General features: G+C 40.4%; 1 protein-coding gene across 3 annotated transcripts in view; it reads left to right on the plus strand.

The window, feature by feature from the left end:
- The window catches only part of dlc1 (DLC1 Rho GTPase activating protein), a 78,698-nt gene that overhangs the window by 47,068 nt on the left and 10,488 nt on the right, over positions 1–21,142 (plus strand). For 2 of the 3 annotated variants that reach the window (XM_038269042.1, XM_038269040.1), the window contains exons 2-6: positions 10,094–10,165; positions 11,964–12,045; positions 13,967–14,030; positions 17,965–19,607; positions 20,101–20,280. In XM_038269042.1, coding sequence (XP_038124970.1) covers positions 13,998–14,030; positions 17,965–19,607; positions 20,101–20,280 — 1,856 coding nt within the window. In that variant the 5' untranslated portion in view covers positions 10,094–10,165; positions 11,964–12,045; positions 13,967–13,997. Of the gene's footprint in view, positions 1–2,187; positions 2,460–10,093; positions 10,166–11,963; positions 12,046–13,966; positions 14,031–17,964; positions 19,608–20,100; positions 20,281–21,142 lie in introns of those variants that run through there. The other variant, XM_038269041.1, reaches the window with a different exon arrangement.

A 21,142-nucleotide genomic window follows, 5' to 3' on the forward strand; every position in this document is an offset into this window, starting at 1 on the left:
CAGGATCTTTAAAAAAGTATACAAAATCTGTTTAATGCTACAGAGTTGGGATTGTTTTGTACACTACATGAACTCCACTGAAAATATTATATGAATATCAAAATACGGTATTAATTTCGACTAAACCAGGTAAGATTCTGTAAAGATTTAGAAAATATGTGTTATATGAACATTACCAGTAAAAATAAAAAGTCAATTGTGAATTTAAGCCGAGGGGAAATTCTGGATGGCTTTTTTTTTATTAACAAAGTTGGAGAAGAAAGCAGAGTGAGGATAGTGAGAAGCATAGCAGGAGCTCCGGCTGTCAGGCCCATGGATGGACAATGGGAATCTTCAGGTACACTTTCAGTGCACAACATCATTTCATTATACAGATTTTCAAAGGGGGCGCAGTGTTGTTTTCATAGGGGCTGATTATGAAACGATAAATACAAAAACACAGATCATAGTTAAGTATATTAAGTTAGCCACCAAGCTAAGGTTGTAGACCACTGATCTAGCAGATTAAATCTGGGATTCGATCATAATATTACTAAAGCTTAAAGTGACACGCCTTCGTTTCTAAACAACAGTTGAAGTAAACAGTAAAGGTAAAAGATTATATTGGATCAAGCAACCAGTCAGTTAGTCTATTCTGTTAATTTATTTATTTTATTTTTATTTATTTTTTAGTAAAGCCGTCACAACAAGGGCCAGTGCCTGACGGCCAGTGCCTGTCAAACTGCCCCGTCAAACAGGCACTGGCCCCTTTCTATAACCTCCCATAACTGAAGCAGCACTCAGAGCCGCCTTGAAGAAGAATGTTGAAGATGATGTTGAAGAGAGTTAGAGGTGGGGCCTGGGGTTTTTGTTTAAATCAAACAATCTCATTCCATAAGGGATGAACCTGTGGTGGAACATAGCTATTTCGCTCTGCAGACTTTATAGCTTCTTAGTTGACCTCAGAGGCAAGAGCAATTCATGTTGCTATTTAGAGATGCTGCTAATAGTTTCTGGGCTCTGGTCAGCATCTTTAGCATTATCTCAAACTTAGAGTGTTCTGAAAGGTTTCAGGACAATACTTTTAGAATAATGTGTAATTTACTCATGGTGATCTGTATACTATCAACTTTACAAATATAGATTAGGGCTCCATGGTGGAGCAGTGATGTTGCCTTGCAGCAAGGAAGTTCCAGGTTCTAGTTGGGGATGTTTCTGCAAGAAGCTTGGATGTTCTCCCTTTTCATGTGTGGGTTCTCTGTAGGAACTCTGGCTTCCTCCCACAGTTCAGAAACATTGTTGAGTTAATTGGCTTCTCTAAATACTCCTTAGGTGTGTGTGTGCATGGTTATGGGTCTCTGAGTTGCCCTGGGGCAGACTGGTGCCGGACGTAGGCACTGCCCCCCACCCACCTGACCCTGATAGAATCAGTGAAAGAAGATGGATGGATGGTATTTTGTATTTTAATTCCAATTAGTGAATAGGTGTGTGTTAATGGAGTTGTGGTTGCCTGAGGGTTTTGAAATTGTTGTCTAATATTGTTTCCAACTCTGCAAATGATATTTTAACTTATTTTGTTGAGACTGTTTTTTGTTTTTTGTGATAAGGGTTCAACATCGAAACAATGAGGGTGCTGCAGTGGTGGGCCTCCTAATCAAAGTCGAACAGAATGTAAAGAATCAGGAGAATCTAAAAAATTTATTTAATCTAAGACTGAAGATCAGGCTTTTAGATCAGGCTGGGGTCAGTGTGGTGTGCGCGTACGTGCGCAGGGTGCGCGTCACGGTGAAGGGCGGTCGCTATTAACGCATTGTCATACCTGCAGCCACAGTCCTTTCACGGCACCACTTGCGCTTTTCAGACTAATCTGGCAACACAAAGGAGCGTCTCACAGTTGTCTCCACTCATTCCTAATGATATGCAAACTGGGTTTCAACCCAGGAGTCAAATGCAGCTCATTAGGGGAGTGGTAGAGTTGAAAGTGAGCACAGAGGAATTAGTTGGAGGGAAGTTCATCACTTTGATGGAGTCTAAAGAGATGAGCGCACCACTTTCTGCGCTTAGAAAGATCTGTAACCCCCCCTCCTTTACTTGTTAGTAACTCCATGAGTCTGCAGCTGCTCCTTATCAGGTGGGGAAGCGCAGCAGAGTGGATGTGGATGGGGGGTGGAGCCACCTCAGAGTTACCCATTCCTAAAGCTTGAATCACACAGCTCTCCATTCACATTCCTGCTGGGAGCTGCGTCCTGCGCGTCGGAAGGAGCTGGAAGTTGGGAAAACTTTGAATATAACCAGATATACAAATGGATATATTGCTTTGCAAAATGAAAAAAGGACATTTCCGAACAACTGTATAGCGTTTTTTTTTTCTTTTACTTTTTTTTTTTGCCCATTCTGGATTTATTATGCGGACTTTGTACTGAGAGCGGGTGGATCTGAGCGGATATCAGGACCCTGACGTTTCAACATGATATTAACACGTAAGTCGGTGAAACCAACGGTTCTAATGGCTTACCTTTACATTTTTAACTTGTATTACTTTTTGCCATTTCCCAGTTTCCTGTGTTTTCTGTCATTGAAATGTGACCTTTCTATACATATTTACAGTTATGTCTATGTCACAGTTTTCTAGAATCCGACCCTTGCGCATAAGTTTCCTTCTTGCCGTCTAGAAGGCGCATTACGCTGCAGGCTGTCAGATAAGAAATCTGCCCCCTTCTTGTCGCATACCTTCACGTCCCCAGTCCTGTTTACAATCCACTGAATATCCTGGGGTTTTGTTTACCTGATAACCTTTTCCAACCTACACAAAGACACACAAACATAAGCAGAAACACACATGTCAGAGATGCCTCTCTACCCTGATAGAAATCTTCTCCAGGTCCTCCCTTTCTTTCTTTTTTTTAATACACACAGCAGCCAGAAAATAAGTTTCCAGCAGAGATCAGCGCCACTGAGTTCAGTTGGAAGTTTCTGCCTTAAAGATGCTGTAATTTTTCCATTTACCAATACATTTATACAAAAACGGAACGAACTACGTAATTCACTGTATGATTTCACACAAAAAGCTTTTTTTTTTTTTAAGCAAGTGTCCTAAAGAAAAATAAATATCCTGCCTCTTTGAGATTATATCACAAGAAAGACAATAATCAGGCATGAAATCAGTAATTTGACTGACAGCAAAGCAATGAAGTGGAAAGTCCTGAAGAAGAATAGGAACCTATCCCAAATAAACTCATTAAAATATGTTTATCTTTTCTTTTGTTGCATAGATTTTGCTTGATTTGATAATTAAAATAAACTACAATGGCAATGATATGTTCTGTTCAAACCATGTTTAGTTTAACAGAAAAGCACTTGGTTTAGCTGATGGTAAAGATTTAGTTCTTCAATAACCTGATACACAATCTCTTCTCATTGTTCTATGTTAGGCACAATACGTCCCTTAAATTATAGTAGAAATCTTTGTTCTCAGTGCTTATAGCTCTCTCAGCTGGTTGTGCCTTTTGACCTTGTGTCACAGCTGTATGGAATCCTGTTTTCAGTTTTTTCTTTTCTCCTGACTGGAATTTTTTTTTTTTTTTTTTACTTTTCTCCGGTCTTTACTTTTGTCCCAACAGTTGTGTCTGTTCCAGGATAACAGCTTCTTATCAGTCACGAACGTCAGGGTCAGATATGAGCTCAGAAAGGTTCACTTAAACCATAAAGCCGTTAGGAACGTGCTCTGAGGCACACACACCACACCAACACAGGTCCATCTATCCTGATCCAATGTAGAGATACTGAAGATATCAATGGTTTGATTGTTTAGTTTTGGCTTAATTGACTCGGGAGATTTAACTAAAATCTGAAGAGAATTTAGTTTCTAAGAGAAGCTGAAGTAGGAAGCACGCCTCATCTGCACTCTGTGAAACAGGAAGTGAGCTGTTACCTTATCTGGGATATTTACATCCTGCTTGGGTCTGTGTGCCAGGCGAGTGTAACCATATGTTCAGCTTTTACTTTCCTTGTGAACGTCTTTGAATGTTTATGGGATGGAAGATCATCATCTGGCAGGAGAAAGCTCTGCTGAGGGTTTGGAGAAGGCCTGGTCACCTGATCTAGGGACCAAGGGCTTCTTTGAGAGCATAAATCTGTCATCAGGGCCACAGGGGCCTTTGGGGTTAGCGAAGCGATGATCCATCTGGGCCAGCTGTGTGGTTTGCATGTGTATGTTCCTGTGGATCTACGCCTGCGTTCCTGCAACAGCTGGTGGTAAATAACTTAAATGGTTGATGTGAGTAACCTAATTTTTTTCTTCGCTTTGTCCATGTGTGTTGAAGAGGCAACGCTTGAGGCCAACCAGATGGTGATTTCTCTGCCACCATATCACTTAGCTGACAAGCAGACCCTCTCCATGAACACCAACTGTCTCTGAATGGAAATCACAAAACATGATACCCAGCAGGAGAGAGAAAATCTGTTGTACATATTTAGATTTCAGTGCACATCTTGCTTACATCAACTCCAGTGTCCAGCTGTGCCTTCCTTTCTTGCACCCAGTGGTTGAGACTCCAAGTCATAGGTTTCATTCTTTCTACTATAAAACATACAGGTGCTGGTCATAAAATTAGAATATCATGAAAAAGTAGATTGATTTCAGTAATTCCATTTAAAAAGTGAAACTTGTATATTATATTCATACATTACATACAAACTCATATATTTCAGATGTTTATTTTGTTTAATTTTGATGATTACAAATGACAACAAATGAAAATCTCAAATTCATCATATCAGAAAATTAGAATATTGTGAAAAGGTTCAAAATTGATGGCCCCTGGTGCCACACTCTAATCAGCTAATTAACTCAAACCACCTGCAAAAGCCTTTAAATGGTCTTTCAGTCTAGTTCTAGAGGCTACACAATCATGGGGAAGACTGCTGACTTGACAGTTGTCCAAAAGACGACCATCGACACCTTGCACAAGGAGGGCAAGACACAAAAGGTCATCGCTAAAGAGGCTGGCTGTTCACAGAGCTCAGTGTCCAAGCACATTAATAGAGAGGCGAAGGGAAGGAAAAGATGTGGTCGAAAAAAGTGTACAAGCAAGAGAGATAACCGCACCCTGGAGAGGATTGTGAAACAAAACCCATTCAAAAATGTGGGGGAGATTCACAAAGAGTGGACTGCAGCTGGAGTGAGTGCTTCAAGAACCACCACACACAGACGTATGAAAGACATGGGTTTCTGCTGTCGCATTCCTTGTGTCAAGCCACTCTTGAACCACAGACAGCGTCAGAAGCGTCTTGCCTGGGCTAAAGAGAAACAGGACTGGACTGCTGGTGAGTGGTCCAAAGTCATGTTCTCTGATGAAAGTAAATTTTGCATTTCCTTTGGAAATCAAGGTCCCAGAGTCTGGAGGAAAAGAAGAGAGGCACTTCATCCACGTTGCTTGAAGTCCAGTGTAAAGTTTCCACAGTCAGTGATGGTTTGGGGTGCCATGTCATCTGCTGGTGTTGGTCCATTGTGTTTTCTGAGGTCCAGGGTCAACGCAGCCACATACCAGGAAGTTTTAGAGCACTTCATGCTTCCTGCAGCTGACCAACTTTTTGGAGATGCAGATTTCATTTTCCAACAGGACTTGGCACCTGCACACAGTGCCAAAGCTACCAGTACCTGGTTGAAGGACCATGGTATCCCTGTTCTTAATTGGCCAGCAAACTCTCCTGACCTTAACCCCATAGAAAATCTATGGGGTATTGTGAAGAAGAAGATGCAATACACCAGACCCAACAATTCAGAAGAGCTAAAAGCCACTATTAGAGCAACCTGGGCTATCATAACACCTGAGCAGTGCCACAGACTGATCGACTCCATGCCACGCCGCATTGCTGCAGTAATACAGGCCAAAGGAGGCCCAACTAAATACTGAGTGCTGTACATGCTCATACTTTTCATGTTCATACTTTTCAGTTGGCCAACATTTCTAGAAATCCTTTGTTTTTATTGGTCTTCAGTAATATTCTAATTTTCTGATATGATGAATTTGAGATTTCATTTGTTGTCATTTGTAATCATCAAAATTAAACAAAATAAACATCTGAAATATATGAGTTTGTATGTAATGTATGAATATAATATACAAGTTTCACTTTTTAAATGGAATTACTGAAATCAATCTACTTTTTCATGATATTCTAATTTTATGACCAGCACCTGTAAATCCAGACAAACAAACTGGCCTCCTTGTGGCTTTTCTTTTTGCTTGCAACACCTCTGTCAGAGACACGTTTATCACCCTACCTGCCCAGACCCACTTTGCAGCTCTTTCAAAATGACCTACTCAGACCTGATGTTGATAAGAACGCTTACGACTGCCCTTCGGGGTTTCTTTACAGTCGCCCCTTCGGAAACCCGCCAATGATCAAGCAATTTCAGATAAGCTACCGCAGTTCACAACAGAGGTCACCTAAAACATTCTCCTCAATCTGCAGCTTCAAAGGACTAGTGGTAAAGATAACTGTATTCAGACTCTTGACCTCCAGTTTGCCATGGCAGAGCCTTTTAAGGTGGGGGACTGTGAGCAGCATCCTTTGTTTGCGCATTGCTGACAAACTCCCTCTGGAGCTGAGCATTCAGAGCCAGTCTAGCCAGACCCCATTGCCTCCCGCGATAGAGGGAAGCTGTGGCCGGCAATTGTGAGAATTTCCTGCCTCCGGAAGGGAGACAAGAGAGGAGAAGGGGCCAGCAGAGTCGAAATAAGCAAAAGACAACACAGGGTAAGAGGAGGCAAAAAGAAAGAGCAACCACAATGGATAATTTTAGAAGTTGATACAGTCATCAGCAGTGGATGTTTTGAATTTGATATACGATCTCTGTCTGCAGTGTTTGAATAAACACCTCTCATATGAGTTGTTTGCATATTTTATAATAATGATCCTTCTCAGCTGATTCTCCTAGGCATATCAACCTGAGGTGATTTAAGGCTGGAAAAAACTCCAACTAAAAGGGTTTTTCTAGATCAGTCTTTGCAGAATAGAGGTTTGATGAAGCAATCTGCCAAAATTGTATAAACATTGTTAACAATGACCTTATTGCTGCTGACATGGTGCTGTAGGCTCTTCAGTTGTGGCCAAATATCCGCTGGCTGACAGGGAGGTTCCAGGCATCCTGTTTGGCCCCTCAGAAACACAGGCTGTTTTGTGGTCTGTAACTTAAAATTTTTTGGTCTAGATTTGTTTTTTAACTTTAGATTCTGAAGAAAAGTTTGTCATGTTGCTTTTGTGATTTGGAAGTTTCACACCACTGATTTTCCTCCTTTAACAAAAAACTTGAAGTCAAGGATGTAAAATCGTTTGTTAAGATGTATCTAATTGTGCTGTTTGACAGAAAAAGAATGTGGTTTTAATATCCACGGCATATTGAATACTCCATTACAATTGGTTTCAGGACTTGATTCAGTACTGATTTCTTTTTGTAATCTGGATTTACTATGCTTCTAAAGATGAACAGGAGTTGCTAAAGCTTCGCTCTAATTGTGGATTAGCCCAGTGTTTGACCCTCATTGCCGTCACAGTTTAAGCTCTAAGTGTGTGCTCTAACACATTCGTCCGGTGTGGCTTTGTTTCTGTCTTTAACCGCAACGAGGTTTTCTTTTTGTGCACACAATCACCGGAGCTCATGTTTGCCTTGGCTGCCTCTCCACCTATTATCTGGCCAGGAACAAATGAAGGCAGGGCCCTTCCAGCCAAGTGGTCGGTCAGTGGCCGTGGCACTTCATAGCAGTTCTCTTCCTGTGTGGGAAGCGGGAAGGGGAAGTGAAGTAGTTTCCCTGGTGAGGGCTTGGGATGGATATTTGGTAGCAAAATAAAATTAAAAGCAACATGTCAGACAGTTGGCTGGGGTAGTTGGTAAGGGTGGTGGAAGGTCCTTTGGTTGCAGTGATGAGTCTTGCTTCGCTAGGTGCTTTTCAAGCATGCGTAGAGCAGCTCTATTGTTTAGTTGTTTGTTCCAGATGCCTCATAGCCCCGTCTAGTTCCTGGGGCCAAACAAAAACTAAACACAAAGCTCTGCTTCATATTTGGAAGTTTTCTTGACAGATTATTCAGCTTAATGTCTCCTCAGCTTGGAAAATCATGTAATATTACTTGAAATAGATTTGATATACATGCTAAGCCAGCAGATGTCTGCGGATAGGTAGCCACAAAAACAGCTCACTGGATCCCATATTTGTTTATTTTATTCTGGATCTTTTGGTTAGGACGTTTTCAGTTTGTTTGAATGTCTAATTTGCATTTCAGTAGCCTTCCTGCGTTCACAGTGATTTGTCCCTAAACATGTGGTTGGTTTTTGCAAACATAGGGATTGGCTTTTGCACACATAAATGGCAACCGATTCACAAGCACAGGAATCTCTAGCCATCATTTTGAGGAATATGGGTATAATTACTGCTTGGTTTCTATTTTTCTTTGAGTTTACTATGCTCTAAAAATACAGAACTAAGCAGGCACACATTCTTTTTTTTTTTTTGAGACATGTCATTTTATGGTCATAAGGGAACAGAGGAAGGTTCTCAAACGGTCAGTTTGTTGAACGTTCCAGAAGCTGTCTGCCCCTGCAGTGACAGAGGAGAAAATTTGTTGTGGTCGTGTCACACCTTGTTGTTATAGAGGTTATCTGCCGTCTAGGCTTGTTGTTGGTATGTAAATGCTAGCATAATGTGTAGACTAGACCTTTCACAGGATTCCTCTCTGTCTGTCTGAGGGTTTTATAGTTAAATCATTTGTTTACAAGAAACAAATGTTAATGCTGATTTGTAAACACACCTGTCTGCCACTGTTTTCTGAATTCATTTCTTTATTATTCCTAGTAGAAAGTTGTTAACACGGTAAGAAAACTGAAAAATAATATATAAGCCATGCTTAAAAAAACTGCAGAAGCTAAATGCAAACAAAGCCTAACTTTCTACTGTCGGTCATCATTTTTGTTTTCCTGCCTTTGTTGTGCCACATTTGTGCTCTCTGTCCAGTCGCCACAGTGATAATTTACGTAAAGTCAGTGTTCAAAGGCCTTAAAGCTGTTTTTTTTTTTCTCTTTCTCCAAGAGCTTGCCTATACAGACCTGATGGGGTGTTGGTGGCCATTTGGCATATATCATTTAAAAGGCTTTCGCACATAATTGGGAGACTGTCCCAGGCTCCTCTGACACACAGAGAACCTCTGCATTCAGTCACATCACTTAGCATAGCGAGTCTGAATGTCACACCCTGTCTTTAAAGGCACTTTTGAAAGAGTTTGTTTGGCAGTGTGGTAAATACGCTAGGTAGCAGAAAGAGAGTTAAAAGCAACATGCCTGATTTTATATAATTTATTTAGTATATTATAATTCTTTTCAATAGAGGGAAGTCTTTAAAGTCTTTATTCTTTCTTTCTTCCATGGCTTCATCATCAGAGGCTTGTAAGCAGCACAGTTACATGTTTTCAAAGTAATTTTCCCATTTTATACCTAATTTTTTTCCATTTCTATCTCCTTTCTGTGCTTGTAAATGCAGAGTCTTGTTTCACTCAAGTACTTACAGAAATTGTCATGGCTAACTTAATTTAATAGTTTATTTTGAATTATCCCTTTTTTTCTCCCTCATGACCTCTGAAGAAACAAAATAACTTTAAGAAACAACCGTCTGGTGGATTTCATATATTGGAGTCACATTACTACAATTCCCTACAGTTATTATAGCTACTAAATATCCGTATGTAGTTTGTTCCATTCTGTGACACAGGAAGTCAGCTGTTATTGCTTATGATAGTCAGCGCCGCACAAATAGGCAAATCCAACTGGTTTATCAACTACTAACAAGGACATGCTAAACATAGGCATGGCATTTTTCTGTTGCGATTTCAGATTTGTATCAAATACTACTTAAGGAGGCCTGATGGGATGGGGTGGAGATGTTTTTCCGTAAATCGTCCAAATCTAACATTTAATAAAATAATCATGGTCAGGCTTGGTTTATTTATTTTTTTTTTACCTTTTTTATGTTGATATTATGTGTTTTCTTATCATCTTTGTTATATTATCCATTATTGTTCTATTCTGACGTATTTCTACTGGTCCTGTGCCTCTGTTTTTTAGAGATCGAAGCCAAAGAGGCCTGCACCTGGCTCAGAGCTGCGGGGTTCCCACAATATGCCCAGCTTTATGAAGGTAAAAAACACGTTGAGAAACTTAAAACACCCAAAGCATGCTAAACGGATGCAATCAGTTGTCCTTTCTGTGATAATCTCATATTTCTGTCATTTTCTCTCTCTGTCATTTTAATTGAATGGATGGAATGTTGGAACAGTAGAAACGCCTTGGTTTTCCTTGATAAGAAAAACCGCCCCTTGCTCAGTCCAGAGTGTTTTATTTTTATGTAATCGTACAGCACTCACACACCCTTCTACGTGTTCTTTGTTTGAAACACAAAGGATCAGCATTCACATATGCATCTGTGCAGACACACACTCTTTGCATAGTATAACATTCCTCCTCAGTGTTTCCTAGCAGCAGCTCTTTTCTCTCCTAACGTACAAATGAAAGGAAGGAATTCCATCCATACATTAGTGTGCTCCACATTTCAAACATATTGTGTACAGTTACTGCTGAGAACCAAAACACTTGCCTCGTAAACACACCCAAAATCGAACAAACGGCCCCATTGCCGGCTCCGGTTGAGCTTTAAAATACAGCCTAACCAAAGCATATCCAGCAGTTTATGTAGCATACCATTTGCCTTTATGTAATTACATAATGATGACAGAAGAGCTAAGCTTCGCCTATCAACGGGTCGCTGCAAGTTTGCACCTAACCGTGAAAGGGTTTCTATTTGAATTGAATGGCTATTGTGTTTCTATGCAGCTGTTGGGGACCTTTTTATGCATTAATTAACAGAAAAAACAAACATTTTAGGGTAGAGTCACCTCATATGTTGCTGTCATCTTTACTTAAGAGGAACAACAGTACTCATCATGCAGTGCTCATTTTTGTCCCCTTGTGTCTGTGTGGAAGGATCTGGATTATCTGTGCGGTCATGAGTATTGCCCCACTAAAGATAAACAGACTGATAGAGCAGCTTCAATCAGCACCAGTAGGTTAAAGATTCTAGTCTTAAATGTCTGGCACTTTCCTATCATGGCCCTGAAGAATGTAGATCCAAAAACCCTGTTTGGGTTGCACTACAAAAAAAAAAAAAAAAAAAAGTAAATCTTCTTAAAATATGAACCATTTCTCTTGATTAAAACAGGTAAGTGAGATTCTTAGCGGGGTTTTTTTTTCTTATTTTAAATGTAAATTGCCTTATTCCATTGGCAGTCAACTGCACGATATCCATCTTATTTTATGCTTATTTTAGTACCGGTAAGTAAAAATGCTAATTCCATTGGCAGATCATGTTATTTAACTGAAATTAGAGATCTCAAATCTCAAATTAAGGGTAAATACACTTAATTTAAGACATTTTTACTCATTTTTAGATTATTTTTGCAAAGTATTGACAACACATTCCATCATCAACAACTTAAGATGCCTTCCATCCTCAGCAGAACTCGTTAACTAAAAGAAAACAAGTGTTTTCAGTTCTAAGGCATTGTGCTTATACTGTACCAGTGGACTGCTTACTTGAAGAAGTGGTCCTGTTACTGAGGAGCAGAGAGGGAAGTAGCAGCAATGAAGTACCTATTGTCATTCTTCAATCAATCCCCTGTTCGCTCCCCCTGAGCTCCACATCCCCCCTGCCTGCACGGCCTGAAAGCTGCAGCTGTGTTTGTTTGGTCGGCTAAGACGCCACTTCCTTTTTTTAGCTTTTCATCAAGGTTGGCCGGGGGGGTGGGAGTAGCTAGGTGTTTGAGCAGGTGGCTGTCTTTGGGACGGTAACTTCAGTTTTATCTCAACATGCTGATTGAATCAGGAGCAGAGAAATGCCAACACTGAAAAGAAACTCCCACCTCCTTTATTTTTCTTTCAGATTCCCAGTTTCCGATTAACATATCCTCAGTCACCAGAGACCACGACTTCCTTGATCGAGATGCTATTGAGGCTCTCTGCAGGTGAGATAACCCCTACCTAAGCCTTTTCCCTGATGGTATAGGTGCTTTTTATGTTTCTGTGATGTTATGTTATGGCCCTTATTTAAAGTCTGAAGCAGATAACTTCAAAGGGAGACTTGCTTCAGAATGTTCCTTATTAGATAAAGGAAATGTAGGATAAGAAGGAATCAGCTTTTGCATCCAGCATGCAGATTTTTCACTCCTGCCTTTCGGTTTTTAATGAGGTTCATCCATCGTTCCACAGAATTTCACATTGTTCTAATGCTTTAGATTGGCAACAGCATTGTGGGAGTAAAGGTTTTTAGTTGGGGTGTCTTGAATTTATAAGCATTATGACTCACAATAACAGGTACCCCATGTCGGTTATTGGTTTGATCTTTTTAACTGTATCTCCAGTAGCCTGCATAAGCAGTGAAAAAAGATTTAACAAAACTTTATTTAAGGCTACAAAGATTATTAAATCATGTAAAAAAAAATTAGGATTTAAGGATGATAGTTTTTTTTTTATGCTGCAGCTTCCAGTTTATACAGTGTGAAGCTGCTCAGTGTCATGCTCAGATGAGAAACAGTGGTCCTTATAATTTGATTATTTTAACCTATTTCTCTTTTTTCTCTTATTTGCTAAATATTTCAATAAATTTTTGATTATAGTCTTTAATTATTTTGCTTTTGAGTCCCGAACAGATATACACAGTGTTTTAGTAACGTAAAGAGAGACAGTTTTTCACTGTTGAACTCTATTAATCTTTTACTCCCCTTCCCCCCCATTTAAGTTGACCCAAGGTTGCTTGGTTTGGTTTTTAGTGCAAAACAGAGTAACATTCTATTTGTTTTCTATTTCAAAAAAATCACTGATCACAAACGGATAACAAAACACAACTGCACTAATTGTTATTCTTTTTTTTTTTTTTTTTTTATATGTCATGCATGACAGTATTTTTTTTCTTAAATGAGTCGATGGAACCATATGTGCCCAGAGAGAGCCCCAAATGCATCTCATTACCAAGTAGCAAAATTTGTAAAACAGATGAACAACTTTGTTTGAAATGTTTTGTTCACAGATACCACATAAGAAAACAGGATAAGCATAGTAGCATAGCACTTTAGCAAAGCATCTTCAGCTGGAGTTCAGTCAGTGTAGGAATGAATTTGGACAATTTCCTAAAAAAAAAAAAAAAAAAAAACACTTTTGTGTTTTTGAAACATCCTTTGCAATTGTTCAAATTTTGAATAAGTACTTGATTTTTCTCTAAATAGGACTTAGTGGGAGGTTGCTATCTTGAATATGTTTTTGCACTGAAAAAGAGCCTTGAACAGCAGGAGCATTCCCTTTAAAAACCATTTGTTCGCTCTGTCGTATTAAAGCATCCATTAGCAGTTGGGTGATGCTCCTTTAATTAAGTCAACCAGCTAATTAAATTCCAACTCCTGGTCATAAAACCCAGCCGGTGTCTATCTATGCATCTGAAAGCTATCATCTCAGTATCTCCTGTCTTAGAGGGCTTTTACCCCCATCCTCCACCTCATAACTATCCCTCAGTTCCCATCGCTTCATCTCTCCATTGTTACATGATATGCTCTAAGAGCTGAGCAGAGGGTGGACCTCAACCCCAGCACCCTTCTCCAGGTGGCAGCAGGGATAAGCTTTCTGTCCCCTCCCCACATTTTCTCCTCCACTCCTGCAGATTTCACTACTTATCAGGCTCTTCCCGTTGTTCTAGAGGATTATCCTTCAGCAGCTCATTAGCCAGACTGGTTGCACCTCAGCTTCCTCGTTTTTTTTCTTTTTCTTCCACCAGCTCAGTTTTTCCTCATGTTTCTCACTTTTTCCGTTCGTTCTGGTTGTTGCACTTTCCAGCAAAGGTCAATGAGCTTGAACTTTTAAAGCCGGCCTATTTTGAACGTTTGTTTGTGCTTGCAGGAGGCTGAACACTCTCAACAAGTGCGCTTTAATGAGACTGGAGATCTCCCCCCAAAGAAAGAGAGTAAGTACACACGCATAACCGCTCAGACAACCTCTTTAGAAATACAATGGCATTTCCTCACCTTGACTGTCAGTTTGGTCGCTGGCCACAGGGGAGGGTTAAGTTCTCTCTCATCTTTAAAGCAGAGACACCTGTTGAATACATTTCTACATCTAGACTGCAGGGACCCTAAGGGGAGAGGGAGGAACTTCAAGGGGTCACATTAACACAACCTAATGTCTTCTGTTCTTGTACATCTGAAAAATCAAGAACAAAGCAGTTATGTAAACACATGTGAGATGTGACTGATTTTAAGTTACAAGCACAAACCTCAACGTATTTTATAGGTTGTATGTAAAGTTCCTTCACTTAAAATACAGCTGCATATTTAAAGGTGATCTGCAGTTTTTCCGAAATCTTAACTACCTTTGTACATCTGAAGACTGAAATGGTTGTTTAATATCCTATACAAAATAGCTCTGTCTTGGTCAGATTGGAAGAGAATATGAAACAACATAAATTCTCAACAGATTCACAGATTTTTAATTGCATTTTGACCTAGACCTTGACTTTTTTGCTCTAGTCACACATTTAGGGTCACAGTTCTAGTAGATGCTCATAGTCCTGTGTTTACCATGTGATCAACCCCATCCATCTTCCACTCAACTCTGACCAGCTTTCCTGTCTGAGCTGAAGGAAAGCATCCCTATGGCTTAATGTTGTAACCACAATCTTTCACAGTTGGGGTGGGGGGTGCTCAGGGGGCTGTCCAGTGTTTATTTCCTGACACACACTGACTTTTATATATAGGTCAGAAACTTTTCTTTTCTGTTGGTCACACTCCAAAACGTGAGAGGACATCTCAGCCTCTAATTTGATTAATGCCACATCTACTTGGTTGATCATTATAGCTGAATATATAGCTGTCCTTATAGGTTTGAAGATGGGCCATACCCTCTCCATTTTCATGGGATTGATATAGCAGTATCTGTGAAATAAACGCATTTGCACCAGATTTCATTTGGTGGTATCAGAATATATACGTCCACAAATAAAACACTCATAAACCTTTAAACAATGGCAGTCCACTGCTCCCCAAGGGGATGCGTTTAATGAAATGGTAAATCTGTCCTATTTGAGATCAATAAAGTTCAATTGTTTTTCATAAATTATAAATGAAAGTCTTTGTTTAGAAGTATTTAGAGACTTTGTCTTAAAAACTCCAGGACCCTCTTCAACAGAAAGTCCAGTCAGTGTTCAGTTTAAAAATCTTGACAAAAACACTGACAGTTTGTGACAGTAATTACCCAGTTTCAAATCAACCATAACAGCCTGAAGGGCTGCATAGTAACATCCTTTTTTTTTTTTTTTTTGGTGGGTGGTGGTATTCATTAGGATGACCCTCCCTGTGTCACCTTTCATTTCAGGAGCCAACAGAAAGGTAGAGGAGCCAAGGAGGCAAATAACCTCTTTGACTCCTTCTACACTTATGAGACGCTGCACCCCTCCAACCCCCCCCCACCCCCTGCCCAGACTACTTAGGAATGCATTGATCTCTTCACGTCTTCACATTCCCCGTTCCTTTAAAATCACCTCCCCGTCTCCCGAGTTTTGTGGTTTTCTGCTCCATGTTAGATTTATTGGTGGGGAGAAAATCATTTTCACTCTGCAAACTTCAAATTGGTCACTGTTGCAGCAGATGCTTTAAGTTGATGTCTGTGGATAAGATTTCTACTAAACTTTGACAAATGGCTCAGTTCTACAGAGGAGTTGCTTCTTTCTGTGTGCAACAATTCAAACATGATTATCTCTCATTTCTGCGAGTATAACTAGACACCCAAGCCATCGATATGTTGTTTGCTTTTTTAATTTATTTATTTGAGATTGCCTAGCTTAACTAAACCATCACAGAGAGGTATGTTTATGTTGAATTACACCTACAGGTATTTGGATACTTAGATCTTTTTGCTTAATTGGCCAATATCAGAGCAGCATGGCTAAATTGCTGCCTAAAAAGAAAAATCTCGATTTTTAAGCTGATTCAGTTAAAGATTATAAGCAGTTCATGTTTAACCTGCAGTATAAAACTCTCTTCTTTGTTCAGTCTAAATCCATATTAGTTGGGTTTTAAAAGATGAAGACAATGTCTAATCCAAGGAGAAGGGTAACAGACTTAATCAGACTTCCGCCATCTTAAAAATATTCCAGCATTCAAACTTTATCGCTGTTTATGCTGATTATGTTTATGCTATAACCTAAAACATACTACAACAAGCTTTCATTTTATTTGCTCTTGGTAGGTATTTACTCAATAACTAGTAGTAACAACTAGTGGGATTAATTACCTTTAATGGCTTATTTCGTATCAAATTAAAATGAATCGCCTACACGTAATAGAATTAACACAGTTTAAATATAAAGAAATCCGTGTTTGTATATAATACTAAAATATTTTTGCTTTTATACCTCTTTTTTTTACCTCAGTTTTAGATTAGACAGGGGGTGAAAAGGAAAATAGGATAAGGATAAGATAAACTTCCAAAATAATGTGATGACAGTTAAAACACTGTTTATGATCCATGGAAATTTGGGTAATTACGGTATATATCTTATCAAACAAAAGAAGCCATTAAATCTTTATTATATAATAAAAATGATCAAGTTGAACCGCACCACCATTATTTTTATTAGAAAACAGATTAGCTCAGATTTCCACTAATAAATGACCAAGTAAAGAGTTTAAAAGTAAGAGAAAAACAAATTAGATCTCTGGAAAGATGAAAGAAAGCTTGACTTATTTTCTTTAAAACAACGCCCAACTTGACTGTAGAGGCATTGTTTAAATTTATATCTTTTCTTTTTCTGTATTATGTATCTTTTAGCTATAAATGTATCTTTTAGTGATATGTTTTCAAAATTTGATGGAGGACCTGTAAATATATACTTTGACAATTATTTGGCTGACATAATTTAGCTTAACAGTAAGTCGGCAAAACTTGTCAGCTTCTGCTGTATTTTATTTATTTTTTTTAATATATTAAAGTTGAAAATGAAGCTTAGATTAGAGTTTTTAACCAAAGTAAAAGAGAAAACCTGCAAATATTTGAATTCCAGCTTTAAATATAGAATATTTGAACGTGTTTTTTTTCGATATGTATAACCCCAGAAGTGTAATTCTGTCTGGCCTGTCTTAGATCACCAACTTCATCGTGCATGTTTAACCAATATGAATTTATATTGTATGAAGATACCAAGATAACCATCTTCTAAAGCTAAGGTATAAATTGCTTATAGCCTTATTTTAAAAGCTCTAGAGTTTATTTTAAATGTGGCCCCTCAGCTTTGTGTTTGCAGATACATCAATGCTCTTTATCAGATTTTTTTTTTCTAAATGACATTCGTGGTGGATAAGTCTGTCTCTATCTGACAACGGGATGGGGGTGGTGACCCCAGTCTGGCTGGCTACATTGTGAGCTATGGGGGTCATAATGGAATTTCCTGAACTCCCTTCAGGGTCTGCGATAGATTAACTAAACTGGAGGGGGGGATATACACTTTTTTGGACCTGATGCTGCTATATTAATTGAAGCTTAGCAAAGGCACCACCTTTGTTATCTAATATGTGTTTGTCAATCAATGTGAAATTGAGTCAACTTATCATATCCTGAACTTAGATCATTGTTAGTTGATAAATCCTCTAACTTTTAGTAAAGTTTCCTGTGTTATGACAGGATTTGTCAGCGATTGTATATAATTATATTCCAGTTAGGTTAAATTTAGATGTCTTGTGGAAAAAAGAATCCATAACTCCAGATAGTTTCCTGGATTGCAGTGAGGAATGTTGTGAAAGAAATGGAAAATGTCCCCTAACCATCTACCCCTCCCGCTCCTTTATGCCCCCCTTCCTCTATGCTGCTTCCTCACTTTCATGTCCCCTCCTTTGCTTCCTATTCAGAGTGAGGATTCGGATGAGGATGAGCCTTGTGCCATCAGTGGCCGCTGGACATTCCAGAGGGACAGCAAGCGATGGTCCCGCATGGAGGAGCTGGATGTTTTTTCGTCATTCTCTACAGATGCAGCACAAAGCTCTTTTCCCAAAGACCAAGTAACCCAGAAGGGCAAGCTCACCCTGCGTGAAGGGAACAGTTCAGAGAGTGTGTTGACTGACCTCAGCGAACAGCCCGAGGTGGGCTCCATCCACAGCAGCGGGAGTGGAGGAAGAGGAGAGGAGAAGATCAATGGCGCCGCCTCTGTAAATGAGGCGGTACCTGCTGGTGCCACCAGGGCCAGCTCAGTAGCTAGCATGTGTTCATCCTCAGGCACAGGAGGATCAGCAGGCCATAATGAAGACTCTCTGTCTGATGGGTTGCCTCCGTCACCCTTGGAGACCCTCGGGCACTTCACCTTTGATGTCAAATCAGGGACAGTTGGAGGTGGTTTGGACAGAGGAGGAGATGGTGGCAAAAACACTCGTTCAAGAGCTAAAAGCTTCCTGAAGAGGATGGAGAGTTTGCGACTTCGCGGCAGCGTTTCTTCCAAGAGGAAGAAGAAGGGGAGCACTGGTTTAGGGAAAATAGAAATCAGCGGACCTGTCATGAAACAAGGCTTCGATGACGACAAACTGAGGAGGCTGAACTGCGTGGACATCTCAAGCATGAATCTAAATCACCAACACAACCCCACTCAGACCATGACTCTCAACCGGAACCGCTCTGTATCGTACTCCACTCAGACCAGCAACGGGAGCACAGGAAGTACTGGAAGCAGCCAGTCCGAGGCCAGCAGTGGCAGCGCCGTGAGCACGCCCAGTCCGGTGACTCGAGCGCGCAGTCATAGCACGGCAGCAGGTTCCAGTAAGAGAGGAGGGATGTATCTGGAAGGCTTTGATCCATTTAGCCTTCTCCAGCAGGAGGTGAATCACCAGCCGCCCATGCCCAAATCGGCACCGCCCATCCCCTGCCAGTCAAGTGATGGGATGTGCATCAATGAGCAGAACCGCAGAAACAAATGCAGAGCTCAACCCAAAAGCAGACAAGAAGAAGAAGAGGAAGAGGAGGAGGATGAAGAAGGTGGCATGATCTTCTTTTATTTGCCAGAGGGCCACAAGCCTGGAACGTTCCCCAAAGCCCTGCAGGATGGGAGTCTGCGTAACAACAACGGAAACGACAACGGGAATTCTGTGATCCTAAGGGGTCGGCAGAGCAGGCGCCAGCGCAGCGCTTCTTCAGGGTCAGTCGACAGCCGGCTTAGTTTCTACGACAACGTTCCATATGACGAAAGAGATGAGGGAGAGGAGGAGGAAGGAGACGAACACAAACTGGACGAGGTGCTTCAACATGTCACAGGCTTCGTCAATGCCTGGTCAGAGGCCGTGGCCGGTGAGGAGGAGGAAGAGGAGGATGAAGAGGAAGAGGGGGACTCGGATTCTGCTCTAGACTCTGCGTCACCATGCCCATCCTCCCCTATGCAGAACAGGCTGGAAGAGACAGAGAACGGAAGTGACCAGGACAGCACAGGAAACCCACTGGGAGATGCTGAGGATGGGATGAGGGAGCGAAGAGATTCAGGCGTGGGAGCATCTCTGACTCGAACTAGCAGGTCAGTAAAACAAACCAAGTTCTTCAAAAATAGTATTGCTTTTTCTTAACTGATATACTACATGTTGCTGACACTTAGTTACCAATAACTAAAGCGTTTTTCCAAAAAAAAAAATTGGCACTAAATAAACAGAGGAACAAGCTGAGACTTCTCCTCCTCTTACATGATGGTGCTGGGTTCTTAGGAATGCCGCCTTGTCTCCATGGGAACTGTTTCTACACTCTAGGGAATTTACCAACAGAATTACTCTTGGTTTCTTTAGGATAATCTCATAATTGCTGCATGCATACGTCTTCGTAATCCCTACAGGGATCACTCGACCACACACAGTATTTGTATACAGAGTGTGTTTTGTTTTATTTTTTTTGTTTTTTATTAAGCATTCCTGTACACACAAAAGCATGACACAAGTCCAAGGGGGTTAACTCCTTTGTCTGTTAAACACAGCTTTACGTTCTGAGTTCTCAATTTATGCCTTCCTCTTGTTTTCCAGACCGCAGAAGCTCCGCTGGCCGAGCTTCCAGAACTCTCATCGGCCAAGCCTGGCTTCAGCCCAGCTCCAGATCAGCTGCCAGTCTGTTCTGCAGATGAATCTTTTGCAGAAACTCTCCCTTCTGCAGCTCACTGCTCTGCTGGAGAAACACACTCCAACAAACAAGCATGGCTTCAGTTGGTGAGTGGCTGCACTGAAATTGATAAAGCCCTTTAGAGGAGTCTTAACTTGTTTTCTCTCTGCCTGCATCTGGTCACATTTGTTCATGTAACTTATGCCCCCACCACTCCCAGTCCCCAAAATATAATCCACTCCATACAATCCCCCCACCCGAGTCCAGTCCATCTGCAAGTTGTTGTATGGTGCTGTGACGGCTGTCCGCAGAGGTTGGGTTTCACATTCTTTTCCCAGGCCCATAATTGCTGGGAAGGGGTGCATATTGTCTTCTTTTTAACGGCGCAATTATGGCTGTTCACACGCAAGGTGCTGTGCTGGAGGCACGAAAAATCTGCCCCCTTCTTAACTTATCTTTTCCAAAATGCCCTTTAAGTTAAAAGGCTGAGGCGCATAATTCGCTTTTATAAAATATCAGTGGTGGATAAGTCTGTCTCAGACAACTGCTGCAGTTTGTTTTTTTTGTGCGTATGTTGTATTTTTTTTTTTTCTTTGTTCTGACCCATTTCAACCTAATATCTCTGTTTTTTTTTTTTTTAAAAGTCATATTAAACCTGAAAGATGAAAAATAATTTAAGGTATTAATTTAATTCTGATTTCTCTATAGAAGCTATATAATATGATTTGCAACAGGGAATGCCAGACACATTCTGTCTAGCCTTTGTCTTCTTAAAAGTTTTTTTTTTATGATAAAGGGATAACTGACAAAAAAACAGAGTTAAAAGTGAACGCTGGTTCTCATATTAGAACTCAGTGCAGTTAGCATTACATTTCTTACTTTAATTTACCTTAAGTGAGAATCTGTTAAAACAGATGGAGTAGATGCTCAAAAAAAATGGCAGCTTTAAACTGTCCTGACCTTTCTGTT

Source organism: Cyprinodon tularosa, unplaced genomic scaffold (assembly GCF_016077235.1).
Source record: "Cyprinodon tularosa strain WSP-4 unplaced genomic scaffold, ASM1607723v1 ctg718, whole genome shotgun sequence".
NCBI lineage: Eukaryota > Metazoa > Chordata > Actinopteri > Cyprinodontiformes > Cyprinodontidae > Cyprinodon > Cyprinodon tularosa.